Source organism: Mesoplodon mirus (assembly GCF_964341445.2).
Source record: "Mesoplodon mirus genome assembly, chromosome: 18".
NCBI classification, from domain to species: Eukaryota; Metazoa; Chordata; class Mammalia; order Artiodactyla; family Ziphiidae; genus Mesoplodon; species Mesoplodon mirus.
The window spans coordinates 38,907,443-38,924,130 of NC_138994.1; the positions used below are offsets into that span (position 1 = coordinate 38,907,443).

Here is a 16,688-nt window from a genome sequence, read left to right on the forward strand (position 1 = left end):
CACCTTCTTCTGGTCCTGAGCCACAGACAGCCAAAGCCTGCCCAGCTTGCCCTTCCCGCCTGGCAACAGCTGGGACAGGAACTTCCTAAATGCGGACGGTCTCAGTCTGGCCTCTGGGGTCTGGTTCTCAACAGAGGGGAGGGCGGCTGGTCACTGCTCTTGGTGCAAAAGCCCTCCATCCACCAGAAGACTTTGTAATATGTCCCTTTTCTGTCTAATTCATCCCAATGCCTGTATCTTTTCTTCAAGGGACATTCTCCTCCCCACCTTGCAAAACAATCTTTTAATCATCTTCTGGGTCTCCTCTGAACCCGCCGGGAGTAAGGCCCTGAAGATCTGCTTTCTACAGCTGCAAAGGAAACAGGAGGGAGACACAGTCTTTGTTGAAGAGAAAGGGGGAAATAATGAAGCTGAACACATAGAATAAACTAGATTTCTCTAGAGAAAATGGTCCTGGCCCTCCTGGTTTTTGTTGAAATGAGAGGCAAGAATCGAGAGGGGGTAAACCATCTGCTACTTGAAGACACAATGTGGGATGGGCCTCCTTCGTCAGCTGAGGGATGGCGGTGAAGGATGCCCATCCTGGGCGTCACTGGATTAATCACGCGTTATCACTAACTGCAGACAGAGCTGGAGAGGCTGATCTGGGGGTGGCGGGGGCACGGCCGCCGGCATCGGGATCTTTAAAGATTCCCAAGGCCGGACTCCCAGGCGCAGCCAAGGGCATAAGCTCCAGCAGAGATGCAGAGTCTCAGGACAGGGAAGACGCGGCTGGAGAGCCCGTGAGGGAGGGAGACGGAGGCTGCAGGTTCCCCGGCGCTGCCCCCTGCTCAGAACCACCAGGCCACCTGAGGGAGGGCGGCCGACAGCCTGCAAGCATGGAAGGACCTGCTACGTGAGGGAGGAACTTGTGTCTGCTCCAGCAGGTGGAGCAGACAGACTGGGGCTGCAGGCTCGGTGTGGACGGGCTTCAATCAGCCGCTTCCCAGCCGGCCAACGGGAAGAGTTTACTCCAGGCTCCGAGTCACCTGGCTCAGCAGCGGCCAGGCCCAGAGGTGAAGCCAGGGATCCCTAAGCCGCGGCTCTTCCTGCCCTGTCGTGCTGCTTCCCAAAGTCTATCCAGGTCATGTGTTTGGAGGCTGAAGTGCCTCCCCGGCCTGTCGCTGAGGATTTTCAGAAACAAGGCAGCACCAGGCATGCTGCCGGCAAGGGGAAACAGCACAGGGTGGGGCTGGACAAGCCGCCTCCCAGGTCTCTCCCAGCCCAGAGAGGGAAGCTGTTGTGCTCCCTCCGGGGCCCCGCCTCCCCTCGCCCACCCTGCCTGAGTTTTCTGCCACTCTGTGGGCCGCGGGTGAGGCCACACCTGAAAGTCCTGTGCAAAGCACAGGAAGCCATCCGGACGCAGCTGGCCAGGATGCTGGTCGGCCGCAGCGGCGCGCCCTCGCCAACACCTCCCGTTTCCCTCTTCCCATTTCCTCCCAGCAGTTTACACTCAAATCCGCAGCAGCTTCTGTGGGCATGAACACTTGGCCTGGTGACAAATGCATTTATTTCCACTTTGAGCTCTGGGTAGCTTCTGCCCTGAGCAATCTGGCCACCCTCCAGCTCGAGTGAGGGTTCCCTGGGCACAGTCTGATCCCACCCCTTTCCAAGCAGACCGTGGCACTTTCCCACGTGCAGCCCCGACCCCTGGGAGACCCTGCCCGGCTGGCTCAAGGAGCGAGGCCAGCGGCCAGGACAGCCGTGTCTGCTCACAGAGCTGCCGGCTCCCAAGTCTCTCGTGCCGAAAGGACAGCCTCCCACTGGCACCCAGAACCATTCTCTCTGTTTGACTTATAAGATAGCAGCGAGGTCAGTAGGCTTGGAGTTGGAACAAGACAGAGGGAAGGGAAACGTCATGGGAAGCAACCTATTTTTGAAAACTGTGAGCTGACGCCAGGAGATCAGGTTCTGTTTGTCTTGGCTGATGGGCTTGTTTAAACACGCAGAGGTGTGTGCTGTCTGGTTGGCCCTGGCTGTCCGCAGGGCTGGCTTTGTTCTGCTACGCCTGCTACCAGGAACTCAGCTCTGTCCACCGCAAACCCCTGTCAGCAAGAATTCTGGTGCTGACACAGCACAAAGCTGCCTCAAGAGGCCCCTCAGTTCCTGCACTGTTCCTGGACTGATCTCAGTTTCCTGCGCCTTGGGTAACGCCTGGAAGAACCCCGCAGACCGCGGATGGAGGCCGAAGCGGCACTGATGGCACGCCTGGAGCTGGGCTGCTGTGGGCACTGGTCGCTCGGCGTCCAGAGCAGCCGGCGGGCCCGGGCCCAGGTAGGTAGGCTGCCTGCTGTGAGATCCTCCAGAGCAGGGACCACAGCCCGCACCCTGGGCTGGTCTCCCCCACCCACACCCTCACCCCCTTAGGGGCTGGAAGGGGGCACGGCAAGCAGCTGCTTGGGACCAGGCCACCCGGGAAGCATGCCCTCCTGGAGGACAGCAGCCAGTGTGGCCCTCAGGAGACCAAGACCGGCCGCCCCGAGGGGCAGGCGTGGGAGGTGCTCGCCGCTGGCCCTCACATTTCACGGCGTCCTCTCCACCCTCCGGGAGGTGCTGCTTCTGCGGGCGGGGCCGCTGCCACTTCCCACCAATGCCAGAGTCTCTGAGACGGTATCAGGAGAGCTGGGCACCAGCTCTGGGCCTGGAGGATCTGGGGTAGGAACCCTGCAGGCCAGCTCTGCTCCTGGACCCCTTTCCGCCTGGCTCCCAGACCTGCAGGTGGCCAGTGAGCCACAGAGCCTCTGGAGCCAGGACGTGGGCCACCCCGGCCGGGGACCCTCAGCTTCACCCCAGAAGTCTCAGAAGTGGCTCCCACGAGCAGAAACAGCTAGCGGTCCCTGCATGTTTGTGATGTCATGTTGGGTGAACAAAGTGACACATAAAATCATACACCTGGTATCATCTCAACCCCATCTGAAATAAACATGGAAAAAATGTCTGAAAGAAAATACATCAGAACAGCGACAGTGCTTATCTGCAGATGCTGGGGTTAAAGAAAACTATTTTCTTCTTTGTACTTCCTTTTTCTTTCGATGGGCACGTATTTTGCAACTGGCATTTTACAATGAGGAAAAAACGTTTTTAAGGAGGATGAAGAAGAGAGCACCTGGGACTGGCCTCTGACCGCCTCCGGGATGCGTGGGCTGGACACGGGCCTCCTCGGACTCGGTCCCTCTAGAGGACTGGCCCCGAACCCCATCCCGCCCCGGTGTGTCCCTGGCCCAGAGGCCCTCACCTGCAGCAGCTCCAGGTCGGACGAGTCCTCCTGCCCAGGGACCATCTCCGTTAGCATCTCGGACATGACCTTTGTGTTTCCCCGAACAACGTCCAGTTCGCTCCGCAGCCTGGCGATCTGTGGGGGCCGGGGGAGGCGGGGGGACAGGGTCAGTGAGCCTGCACCAGGTGGACGTGGCCTGGCTCCGTCTGCGTCTGCGCACGGTGGGGCGCTGGCAGCTGGCAGCTGGGGGCCCCGGGATGTGGTGGCAGTGCTGGGTCGGAGCGCGGGGGGAGGGGGCCGAGCGGGGCCTGCAGGGGAAGTGAGCCTCTCAGGCCCCGTTTCTGCTCCTTCACGTGGTGGAGAGCATGCCCACAAGGTCCCTGCGCTCTGGGGTCCTCGACTAGGAACCTCACAGTTGCAGGCTCTGGCCCGGAATCGAGGCTCCAAGCACAGCGGCCTCTGAGCCGCGCCTTCCCCACCCGCTCCCCATCCAGGGGTGCCTGTTCCAACTGCCAGCCCCACAGAGCTCCCCAGAGCCAGGACCCGGGCTGCCTCTCCCACAGCAGGGACAGCTCTCTGAGCCTGTGTCCTCACCTGTGCAAAGGTGACCTCACAGGCCAGCCGTGGCCATCCATGGGCACACCCCACACTGCCCAGTCGGGTCTGCTGTCCCTCTTCACCGCGTTCAGCCCCCTCTCGTCCTGCCCGTGTCCCCTCGCCCATCCCAGACCCTCCTTCCGACCGCTCCCGAGCTCCCCCGGGGCGCAGACAATCAGGGGAGGGTCTCAGTGGCCATCCAACTGCAAACGCGTCCCCCTTCCCTCTTCCCAGGGCCACCTGGAGGGCCTGGTGCCGGCTGTGGTGGGGGCCCAGGAGGGGCAGTGGTAGTTTCAGCTGCGGCCTCCACCTCCTCCCCGCTCCGGGGATCCCAGGGGCCTTCCTGCCGCTGCCCAGCCGGCCCATGAGGCCCGGTGGGCAGGAGAGAAGGACCGCCGCCTGGTCTACTGACAGGAGACCGAGGTTAAGCGACCCGGCTGAAGCCTCACCAGGAGCAGCGGGCTGAGCCCAGGCCTGTCTGATCCCAGCCCACCGCGTGCCAGCCGCCCCCTCCTCGGGGCCCACAGAGCGGAGACGTGCACACACTCCGCTAACCGGACACAATCGCTTGAGCCCTCTGTTTAAATGAGGTTCCATAATAATGACACTGACATAAATAGTAAATGAGAATTTAGAAAACAGAAACAGTGGATAGATTTTCTTTCAAGTCTGACCAATCCTCACTTTTTAACTAATGGAAGCTCTACAGATTCGTCTAAAGACTCGTCTCCAGACTCCTCCAAAAGAATCCAGGCTGGCATTGAGGCAGCATTAGTTCCCCAAGAAATAACTTGGGGAGACTGGTCGTTGCTCGGGACACAGCAGGACTTGGTCCTTCCTGCAGGCTCCGCCCTGGCCTGGGCTGCCTTCTTGCAGGATAAGCCTAAACCTCTCTGCGGGACACCTGAGGCCCTTCACAACTCCGCTTGCTCAGGGGCTTTTGGCCACACCTCCTGCTGTGATTCTTGCCAGCCCCGCCCCCGCCCCGCCCCATCCTCCAAACCGCCCACCTGCTGTGCCCCGAGCCCCCCACCTCCCACCTCGAGTGACCACAGCCCTCGACAGCGCGCCCTCAGGAGGGCCGGGCACTTGCACCCATGTCGCTGACACCCTTCACAGGGCCCGTCTGGAGAGGCCTCCTCTGTCTCCTGGGAGACCAAGGGCAGCGGCAGGCGTGCCTGTGGCCCCAAAGCGTGCACGTACCTGCTCTGAATTGGCCGTGATGGGGCCCGCAGCGCTCAGGGCCGGGGCCTGCGGCGCTGAGGAGGAGCCGCTGCTCGTCCTCGGCTGCGACTGGGACCTGGGCGTGGTGGTGGCTGGGTCCACCTCCGGGACACTCTGCACGGCAACGACAAAGCCTTCTGTCCGCCTGGGCTGCCTGGGCAGTGGCCTGGCAGTGGCCTGGCACTGCCCCCGCCCCCCACCTCTCCTCCCTCCACGAACCTCACAGACACTGAGGCGGGCCAGAGAGGTGGCCCCCAGCGCAGCCTGTGAGGGCTCTGGCCACCCTCCCACCGTCAGGACCACCTTGGCATCGGAGGGGAGGGCCTGCTGGTAAGTTTTCTGATCAGGAACCCCCCGTTTAGCACCAGAAGGTTACTTTTTGGCCTTTACAAGTGGACTAATCTAAACAGCAATTATGCAATTTACTGAGCGTTCTCTGTAACTACAGGAGCCACCACGCTGCTCTGCGTCACGATTCGAGAATAAAACAGGTTTGTTTACCCCACCAAGTGCAGCAAGTGGCTCGGAGGATCACATGAGAGAAACGCTAGGAAAGCCCAAGTCCTTGTGCTTCCCTCTGGGCCCCTCGTGACCCCCTGAACGTGAGCTGTGCCCACGCAGGAGGCCTGCACAGCACCGTCCCTCAGAGATGGACAAACGGGGCTGTGGCAGAGGGAGCTGGGGTGGGTGCCTCTCCCAGATCCTGAGCCTCCGGCTCTCCGGGGGCAGGAAAGGGCCTGGCTGCCCTCGAAGAGGAAGGACGGCGTTGCCTGGGCACCTTCCCTCCTGAAGCTGCCAGCACGTGGGAGCCGCCCTCAGCGGGCCCTCCCAGGGCTTTGCATCCCAAGGCTGGCGGGAGTCAAGGGGGACCACTCACAGCCCAAAGTAAATTTTAGATCCATTTGACTTGTCCAGTTGAAAAACCCATGAAGAGGGACCTCGCCAGCCCCTCGGCGTTGCCGATGTGGAGGTGGGGCTGCTCCGGCCGCCCCGGGAGGTGCGGTCCCCACACCAGACGCCTGGGCTCGGGAGAGCAGGTGCCGGGACCCCCCCAGGATGGCTCCACCCTCGCGGCCATCTCCATGACAGCGTCCACACCGCTCCTCTGTCACCTTCTCCCACAGTCGGGGGTGAAAACCGTGGGGGGGGGCGGTCCCTGAGCCACCAGCCACCAGCTGTCTCTCTCCCACACCCACTGGTTATCAACAAGAAACGCCCTGGAGCCCGAAGGAGGCTGATGACAAGCTGAATAATTCAGAGGCTGTCTCTGCAACAGGCCCTCGGGGATGCGGCGAGGCTCACCCGCTGGGGTGTGTGTATGGGGGACAGCGCGTCCAGGTCGGCCATGGGGAACTCCACGCCCTTCCTCTTCAGCTCTTCGTACGCATGCACGACGCCCGTGAGGTCAGGGCTGCTCCGGAAGGCGTCAGCCCACGCCTGGAGGGGAGGAGGGGGCCTGTTAGGGGCGCCGGGGCGCTCAGGGCTGCGGCCCAGACACGCTGCTCCTTCCTGCCAGTGCCACCAGGCTGAGCACAAATGAAAGCAAAGCACAGAACTCAGTCCAGCGTGGGGCACATCCTAGAGTGGAGACGGAGCAACCGCACCGAAGCACGAGGCTAAGACCAGGAGATGTGCCTGGCAACGTGCGGCTGGAGAGGCCGCGCCCGCAGGATGCGTGGGGACAGCGGCGTGGCCTCCACGCTCCACGCATGAAAGTCCAGGCTGAGCCTAGTAGGTCAGGGAGCCGGAGTCCACACTGCCCGGCCGCCCATCTGACGGGCAAGGTGACTGCGGCCGGGGCAGGAGCGCCCGCACTACTCACAGTGCCGGCAGACAGGCGCCCGTGTGGGACAGTCTGCTGGGAAGCTTGGCCACTAGGTTCTGTTACATAAGACAAAACACGGGGAGGAAGGAACACATATTTCAATAGGCTGCCGCTCGTCTCTGATTCAAGGAACTGTCAAAGTATATCTTTAAATTCTATTCTTTGGAAGTTATAGAAGGTATCAAAAAAAGAAGTGCCTCCAAAGGGCACCCCCCAAGAGGGGGCCAGAGGAGGAGGAAAGCCGTCCTGTCGGCAGCTCTGTCGCTGTCACAGGGCCCAGCTGCTTCCCCCCATCTCTGACCAAGAGAGCAGTTTCCAAAAAGCCTCGTTCAGTTCGGCTGCTGCATCTCACTGACCACAAACCCTGCCGTGAGCCCGGCCTCCCGGGGCCTGCTCATCCAACCTGCACATGCAGGGACTCAACGCCCACGTCAGGACAGCCCCTCGTGGTCACACTTCCTCCCGGACGCTGATGGGGGGCGCGTTTCACAGCCCACGGGGAGGCGGGGAGAAGCAGGCGCGGCAGTCAGCTCCTCCTGGAGCCGCCTCCGGCCTTCGTTGCTGCAGGAGGACAACAGCTCCAGGGGAGCCCTTTTAACTTATGCTGCCTTCCACCCCCACCAGGTCTGACATAAGAAGACCACGACTGTTCTCTCCAGTCGGCGGACACTTCTTGGGGCACCTGCCCAGCAGCGATCAGCAGGCCCCATGGACGGCCCCGCAGGGGGTACACATGCCCAGCTGAGCAGCTAGGTCCTCCTGCTCCAGGAGCCTGGCCCTGGGCCCTCGGAGGGCTGGGCTGCTCTGTGGGTAGACGTGGGCCCTGGGTCGTACCCACATGCCAGCCCGGACCAGGGAGCAGGGAGAGCCTGCCTGCTGGGACGGCGCGGACACTCAGGAGAAGGTCTGCCCCCTCCCTGGCCATCACCCCGGGGTTCTGGGGAGCCTGCCTTATGACCAGCACTGCTCTTCACCTAGGCAGCTGGGGTTGGCATCTGCTATTTAAGCAACCAAGCAGTCCTGGCTAATCGCCCCTGTCCTGCGCGGGACCCCTGTGCAGTCTGGGTGCGGGGTTGCTAGCAGAGTCTGTGTCCACGGCAGTGCTCTCTACTGACCACGCCCCTGACGCCGGCACCTTGGGGGGAAGCACAGGGCGGGAGATGCCGTGTGCCTCGGGCACCTTCCGGGCCGGTGCCCACACCTGTGCCCCCCAGCCGCCGAGTCTCCCGGGGGCACAGAGAAGGCAGTCAGACAGCATTTGTCAACTCAGAGCAAACATGGCCTCACCAATGTGAAGCTTCCTGCTGCAGGGACAGGGGAGCATGGCCACGCAGGGCCAGCGGACTGAGGTGATGGTGACAGCGCAGGAGCCCCTCTAGGCAGCTGGCCCCGCTGAGAATCACGACCCTGCCTCGGGGGCCGTGGCCTCGGGAGGTCTGATTCCCCATGAGAAGCCAGGGAGCGGCAGGGCGGATGCTGTCAGAGCAGAGGGCCTGTCCTGGGAGCTGCAGGTCAGCATCACAGCGCCTGCCTGCCTCACTGCCCTACGCCCTGCCCCGCCCCCCCCACCCATGCCCACGTGTCAGGGGTTGGAAGGCTCAGAGGGAGTTCTGATCTCCTTTCCCCTGGATCGCACACCAAAGAAAGGACTAAAACCTTATGCAAACATGAGCCATTTGCTCCAGACCCCTCAAGTTTCAACAAAGTTTTTTGTTTTTTTTGTTTTCTGGGGTTTTTTTTGCGGTACGCGGGCCTCTCACTGTTGTGGCCTCTCCCATTGCGGAGCACAGGCTCCGGATGCGCAGGCTCAGTGGCCATGGCTCACGGGCCCAGACGCTCCGCAGCATGTGGGATCTTCCCAGACCGGGGCACGAACCTGCGTTCCCTGCATCGGCAGGCGGACTCCCAACCACTGTGCCACCAGGGAAGCCCTCGACAAAGTTTTAAATCATCCAATTTCAGATCAATAAACAATTGCTGATTTAAACAATGGGTTCCATTCCCTGGACAAAAGGAGGCTGCTGTCCCGTCCTGCTCGTGCTCCTGGGCTTCTCACTCACAGGGACAGGGTTTCGGGAGCCGCCCATCCATAGAATCTGCTGCAAGCCCGGCCACCGGCTCCCCGCCACCTCCTGAGAACACGGCCCCCCCAGCTCCCCCTGCCCCTCCCACCCCCCGCCATCAGCTCCCCTCTTCAGTGGAAAGAAAGAGAATTTTTAGACTCTACTCTGGGGGAAGTGTGGGAGGCAGGGATGAGGTTCCTCCACCAGAACCATGTCCTTTCTGTCCTGGAACAACCCCAGGGAGAGGCTGAGGGTGGCGTACAGCGGGGGGATGTCCCACAAAGGGGACGTCACGGGAGGCCCACCCTCTGGACAGGCCCCCTCCTCCCGGGCCACCAGGAGCCCTGTCCCTTCCAGAAGGGCCTGCTGCATCTAGCACGCTGTCCTCCTGAAGGGCAGGGCCCCTCGAGCACACGAGCCCGAGGGGGTGTCTTTCCATGCGGCCCAAGGAGGTGGGGCAGCAGGAGGGCAGCCAGAGGACAGGGCTGCCTGGCTGAATGGAGGGATTAGGGGTGGAGGGCAGGGGGGAGGGACGGGAATCCTGACCTCACAAACGTGCACTGGAGACGCCAGCTCTGTGGGCCACCCTGGGACCACGATGCCTGGGATCAGCCTTCTAGGAAGGCGTCAGAGGGACGGTGGGTGGGGAGCGAGGGGGCTGTGCAAAAAGAGACTTTCTGAAGTGTCCCGTGCCTGTGGGGACACAGGTGCGGGAGACTTCAGAAAAGCTGCAGCCCTTGCCCTCCCAGGGGATCATCAGACCTTAACTTTTCACTTTAAAAGCATATTCAACAGGGAAATAACATCACCTTCTCTCCAAGACGGGTTTAAAAAGGCCGACGGGACGCAAAACCTCTGTGCACCCGTCAGACAGGCTATGAGGAAGACGATGGCGAGGACGTGGGACACTAGGACACCTGCTGCTGGCGGGGGGCGTCACATGGGAGCAGCCTGGAGGTGGCTCCTCCAGCCCCAGCTGAGCCTTCGGAGGACGTGGCCCTGGCCAACACCCTCACTGCACCCTCCAGAGAACCGCCCAGCTAAGCTGTTCCTGAACCCGTGGTCCACAGAAATTAGCAGGTAATAAACGTCTGTTGCTCTAAATGCTAAGTTTGGGCTAATTTGTTACAGGACAATGAATAATAACATGTCCCAAGGTGTCACCTGTGCTCTCGATGCTCCAGGCCTTTGCACACACTGCTCTCTACCTGCCATGCCCCTTGCACTCTGACCTTTCCACCCAGCTTGTCGCCCCTCAGGGTTCAACAGAATTGTCACGTCCTCAGTGAATCCTGAACACCACCCCCACGACCCCAGAGTTGGCCCCTCCCTGTGGCACGTGGACCCGGCACGTGGCTCCGTTAGGCTCCAGGCCTGTCCCCCATGGGCAGCCGAGGGCCAGGCACCCGGACACAGCCAGCGACGGCCAGGAGAGCCACCGCTGAAGGTGTCATCTCAGCGGGATAAGGGTAAAAAACAAGTGTTTCTCAACAAATATTTAAACCCAGAAGCACCCATCTTTTCCTCCAAATGATGGGGAAGTGTGAGGACTTGATGGGAGGCCCCGCCTTCCTCTCTCCCCACAGACCAGCTGAGGGGAGCCGCCGACCCACCTGGATGAGAGCCAGCACCTTCTCCTGCACGATGGTCGGGGGGTTGCTCTTGGGAGAGATGATTTTGACCAGGACGCCATCGATGAAATCCCTGCTGGCCACGAGGACGTGGAAGCGGTGGCCACAGTTCTTCACGCACGTCTCCAGCACCTGATGCAGGCGGGATGGAAACAGAGGTCACCCCCAGAGGCCAAGGAGACGCTGCCCCCTCTCCCCACTGCCGACCATCCTGCCGACGGGCTCCTCCAGACGCAAACCCTTTCGCAGGACACAGGTGGCCCCTTGCTGGCTGGGGTCTCTGGGCCTGCACAGCAGTCGGGCGGCACCGGCTCCGCATGAGAAGGGTACTGGGGTCTCAGCGGGGTCAAAACGACCAAGCATCCCTGGAAATGAGCCTCTAGGTTGGTGGCGACAGCCGGTGGACGCAGGCCCTCCCGGGCGGAGGCCACTGAAGCAGCCTGCACTGCTGGTGAGTTACTGGGCCTGGTTGTGAAGAGGCGAATGCCCCACACGGCCGCACAACCCTGCTTCCACAACTGAGACCAGCAGTGACCCGGGTCTCACACCCCCATACACGGTTTGTGGCCTTGGCCACATTCGAATCAACTCTGCCCCTCCTTCCTCATCCGGAAAAATAAGTTACACAGGCCTCGGCCACTAGAAAAGCACAGCGCTTGTGGGTTCTGACCAATAGCCAGTGCGGGCTTGAATCTCAGGTCCACTTTCAGGGCCAGTCTGTCTGAGCTCGGCTTCCCCGCCTGCAAAGTGGGCACGAGTGCCCCGCTGCAGGGCTGAAGTTAGGGTGAGCGTGTCTGAAGCGCAGACCTGCCTGGCGGGCCAGTGCAGGAGGACATGTCACGGGGTTACTGTCCTGGGCCCCCACCGCACGAGCGAGGGGCCTTGAGCTCACAGCACCCGCTGGAGGGTCCCTCCAGCCTCACAGGCAGCTCTCCGGACCCCTTCGCTCTCTGGTAACCCCCTGACCCGGACGATGAGCTGGCCCCTCCCATGCCGGCACCCAGGCCACAGCTGGCTGGTGGGGACTGCCTCCAAGGAAGGACGTCACCAGCAATCAGGGGACACTGCTGGCCGCCTTGCTTGTCCTCATTCGCCTAAACTAACTGACCACTGGTGACCCCAGGCAGCCACTCCCCGGGGTTAGGGTGGGACAACAGGGCTTTCCCTGGACAAAGCTTGGTCACGGAGAAAGTTCCTAACGGTGACGTTAGGAACGTGACTGCGTGGCTGACCCAGGGGAGACTCTTTCACGTTGTATGTCATTTCACTCCATCCTCACAACTCGTTCACCCTTTTTAAGCGGAGGCTGTTATCCCCTTTTGTTTTCAGAGTTAAAAGGCTTAGAAGGTGAAGAAAGTGGTGTAGGTACAGATTGCTGGTCAGGTCAGAAGCAGGAAGGGATCCCCTGCAGCCTCCTCTGAGCCTCCACCCGCCCTGAGGCACAGGGCCACCCTCCTCCAAGATCAGTGAGTCCCTCAGACGACAGGCAACCTCTGCCACCCCCTTGTTCTCTCATTCGGTCCTTAAAATGCCCTGGACAGAGGCGGTGAGGCTGCCCGGCAGAGCAGGAGCTGCGGAAGTGCCCCCGGCTGGCAAGTCCTCTGCAGGCTGCTCTACCAAAAAGGCAAATCTGTTGCTGTGGGTTGTTGGTCCTGAAGCACGGTGGGAATTTTCCTGAATGCAGCTAAGGCCCGTGGAGTAGGCAAACGGTGCCTCCAAGCAATCAGAGCCACACTAATGCCTGAGCAGGAAGCCCCAGACCTCTGACCAACTCCTATTTGGGGTACATCTTGACAACCTTGGTGGAGGCAGATATGAAGTTAAAAGGCCCTCAGGAAGCAGGAGGACTGTGATGGATGAACAGGGTTAGTTCAAGGACAAGACAGAGAAGCCACGAGAGCAGACGTGAGCCCGGGCAGTGTGTGCCAGGCTGGGCCTCCAGCAGATGAAAAATGGGTCTGCACCTTTCACAGATCTCCCAAAGACATCACGGGATTTGCAGCAAAGGCCTGACCACATCAAAATAAATAAATACTTAGGAATAAATCTAACCAAGGAGGTGAAAGATCTGTGCCCTGAACATTACAAGACATTGGTAAGAGAAAGTAAAGACACAAGTAAATGGAAAGGTATCCCATGTTCTTGGATCAGAAGAATTAATACTGTTAAAATGTCCACAGTACCCAAAGCCATCTACAGATTTCACAGAAACGGAAAAAACAATCCTAAAATTCATATGGAACCAAAAATGACCCTGAACAGCCAAAACAATCCTGAGAAAGAAGACCACAGTGGGAGACATCACACTTCCTGATTTCAAACTATATTATGAAGCTATTGTAAGCAAAACAGTGTGGTATTAGCATAAAAATAGACACACAGACCAATGGAACAGACCTGAGAGCCCAGAAATAAACCCTCACATATACTGTCAACTAACATTTGACAAGGGAGCCAAGAATACTCAACGGGGAAAGGACAGTCTCTTCAATAAATGATGATGGGAAAACTAGATACTCACACGCAGAAGAATGAAACTGGACCTCTATCTTACACCAGTCACAAAAATTAATTTGAAACAGTCTAAAGACTTAAATGTAAGACTTAAGGAAACACTAAATGGTGGCTCTCATGCTTTACTACAGGAAGGAAGGAATGGCAAGGCCCACGGTGGAGACATCTCCATCCCAGGCAGCTACCACGATGTTGGGCACGGAGCGGGAGGTGTTTAGATGCCACGAAAATGGCCTGCGTGCTAAGAATTTGTGAGTTTTGCCTGTCCCTAGTCATTTTTGTTACTGAAAACAGTTCATTTTGGGCATCACTCTGGGTTTAGTGAAAGCTGCGGTTCAAATTCTGAGGAAAAAACAAAAGCTTTCAACTCCCTGTTTCTCAACTGTTTTTTTTTTCATTATTCAAACCCCAATTCCCTGGCAGAGAATTCTAATAAGTCTTGGGTTTTCACTTGGGCAGGAAATCCAAACAGTTTCTCTGCTTTAAAAGGAACATGTTATGGCTGTTTTGGATAAACAACCCACTACTCAACCCTACAGAGAGGTCCACATGCTGACCTGTTACAGTTTCTATTAGAGGAACATGTTGTGGCCTGGTTTTTGCCATATTTGAAAAAATGTTAGCTTTCAAGACAGAAATAATACCTGAAGTTGTCCCTTTTAATTTTCTGACATCTGAAAGACAGGCAAAAATCTGGTCTGTTCCTTCCTGAAAGGAGTCACTTGCAGACTTTCCCTAGAACCTCTGCGACGATGTTCAGTTTTTATCCCATGATCCAGTTGGCACCTCACTAGCTGTGAAGTCTGGGCAAACCTCTGGGCCTCTCCGAGCCTCAGTTTCTGCATCCGTAAAAGCGGATGATGAAACCTATTTAGGAAGGTTTCTGGAAGCATTTGAGTTAACATCTGAAGAGCTAGCCTAGTCTCGGGCAGGTGCTCGGTGGAAGTCGGCACTTTTACAAGGAGAAGCTGACCCCTAGAGAAGCAGCTGGCCTCAGTGCCTCACAGCAGGCTGCTGGCCACCGGGGACCCACGCCCAGGCCTGTGGCTTCTCTGCTCTGGGCTTCTGCACCGGACAACACTGCCCGTGCCGCGTCCCTGATGGCTCACCCGTCTCAGAGGGTGGAAACACTGGGGCGGCAGCAGGAGGCACAGCTACCCCTAGCAGCGCTCACTCCAGGCTGTCCCCCAGCTGCGGCTCCCAGATGTTCTCCCGCCCCGGGGGAGGGTAGGGGGGCACTCACCGTCAGCGCCAGCATCACCTCTCGGTAGTTCCGGTTCCCGTTGAGCCGCTTCTTCAGGGCTCGAATGGCATCCTTTGGCCTGGAGAATAGACATATGCAGATCCTGCCAATCCCACCAGGGCCCCAGCCTACAGTCAGGGCCCGTCAGGGCCAACTAGCATGTACTTGCTACCGCCTGTTTGTAAATGTGAAAGACTGGAAACAAACGAAATGTCCATCAATGTGAATCAGGTTGAATTAAATTGTGCTTATCCATACAACGGAGTACTATGCAGCTGCACAGAAGAATAAAGACACTCTTAATGCACCAGAGATACAGACTAGCGTCGTCTGCAGAGCAGGGCAGAGGGGACGCAGCCATGTGAGTTACAAAAGGACAAGAAATGCCCAGCGCACACATCTTTGCCAGGAGGGGACCCTGGAGGGAGCTGTCCCTGGCGTGGGCGCCAGGGCCGAGGAGGAGGGGCTGTTCCCCAGGTCACAGGCTGCAGCCCTCTTGAATTCCACATCACGTGCAAGTGTGATTTACCCAGAACAATAACCAGCCTGCCGCTGGTGGGTTCACTGAAGGGAACCTGCCAGAAAAACACAGGCGAGAACGGCCAGGTCCCTGTGCAGATCTGGATGTCCAGGTTTTAGGCTCTGTGGAACTCCTTTTTCCCTGAGAAAACTGAAGTAAGTCTACTCAAAGCCCTGGGAGTTGTGTGTTTTAGGTACCAGATCTGACCCGGCTTCCTGGGGGCCCTGTAGGCAGAGCTGCAGGGGCCTCCAGCTGACAACAGCTCCGTCATACGCCGACTGCCTGCTCCCAGTACACACTCCTCCTGAAACCACAGCCATGCCGAGAGGCGGGTCTCCAGGCAGCCCCTGAGGGCATCTACTAGGCGCAGTGCCCGTGCCTAAGGGTCCCCCAGTGCCCATGGCCCGCTCTGGGGAACTCCGCCCTCTGCTATCACAAGTGGACTCCTGCCGCCTACCCATCAGCAGGCCAGCATAATCTGGGTCTTTCCTAAAGTGAAGGTTCATAAATTGAGGCCTCCTATTCCGACAGTTTGGAGATACAATCTATTTACCAGGACTTTCCTGGTGGCGCAGTGGTTAAGAATCCGCCTGCCAATGCAGGGGACACGGGTTCGTGCCCTAGTCCGGGAAGATCCCACATGCCGCGGAGCAACGAAGCCCATGCGCCACAGCTACTGAGCCTGCACGCCTAGAGCCCTTGCTGCACAACAAGAGAAGCCACCACAATGAGAAGCCCGCGCGCCGTGACTAGAGAAAGCCTGTGCCCAGAAACAAAGACAAAAAAACAAAAACAAAAAAACTCTCAAGAAGTGCGTGAGGGAGCTGGGGAAGGAGAGGGGAGCAGCTCTGCCAATCAGCCCAATTTCAACAGAAACACAAAGCAAGGCGAGGCTTCTAGAAGGAATAAACAGACCCGAATCACCTGAAGCATGGCTTCCCCACGGAACTTCTCAGCTCCCTGGGGAGGGGTCCCTGCCAGGTGTGTTTGCAGTGTGGCTGCAGTTCCCAAACAGCGGTGCTGATTTCTGCAAACATGGGACTTGACAGGCTCTCGGCTTTGAGGATTTCCTCTGTCTCAAAGGCACCGCCGAGCACGCTCTCGTCCCTCCTCTTCAAACTTCCACGGGGCACTACGTGGGAAGAGCCTCCCAGGGCTCTGCTCACTTGTGACTCATGGAGCTCCTGGGTTGGGGGGGCATGCGGTGGCGGGAAATCAGAGAGGCGGCAGGCTCCCGGGTTAGAGAGAAAGTGAAAATCCACCGAAAATCCATCGGGGAAGTGCTGCTTGAGAGGCACTGGGGAGCACCAAAGCGAGTATTTCTCTCTCCCCGGGGAAGTAGACTGGGAGACAGAATCAAAGTCCTGTCAGAGGAACCGCACAGCAGCCGATCAGACGCAGAGCAGGAAACTGGGAGAGGGGGGTGGTGTGCTGGAGCCCAAGAGCAGGAAAGGGCCCCAAGCAGGGGGAGAGGTCAGGGCCGCGGGAGCTGGACCCCAGACCCAGACGAGACCTTCTCTCTGGTCATCCTGAGCCCACCTTGTCCTTTGGCTCCAGAACTGCCACCTCTGAGCTGTTTCCCACTTACCCCTCACGGGGGCGATGCCGCGCCCCGCCCACCCTGGACACCTCCTCTCCTCCCGGCTGCCCCCTCCCAGCTGTTCCCTTGCTCCATTGCATTTATCCGGGGCTACTCCAGTTTAGAGGCTGGGGCACAGAGTCCATGAGCTGGGGAAGGTCCAAGATGGTCATGAAAATGACCAGGTCAGGGGATCCTCACCAGAGCCACATGTCAGAATTGCCTGAAGGGCATTT

General features: G+C 59.0%; 1 protein-coding gene across 7 annotated transcripts in view; it reads right to left on the minus strand.

Annotated features, from left to right (window-relative positions):
• Positions 1–16,688, minus strand: part of TOM1L2 (target of myb1 like 2 membrane trafficking protein) — an 84,043-nt gene that overhangs the window by 22,546 nt on the left and 44,809 nt on the right. For all 7 annotated transcript variants that reach the window (XM_082605322.1, XM_082605321.1, XM_082605326.1 and 4 more), the window contains exons 3-7: positions 14,354–14,432; positions 10,579–10,728; positions 6,380–6,514; positions 5,057–5,191; positions 3,275–3,391 (exon numbers count right to left, since the gene is read on the minus strand). In XM_082605322.1, coding sequence (XP_082461448.1) covers positions 3,275–3,391; positions 5,057–5,191; positions 6,380–6,514; positions 10,579–10,728; positions 14,354–14,432 — 616 coding nt within the window. The remainder of the gene's footprint in view (positions 1–3,274; positions 3,392–5,056; positions 5,192–6,379; positions 6,515–10,578; positions 10,729–14,353; positions 14,433–16,688) is intronic.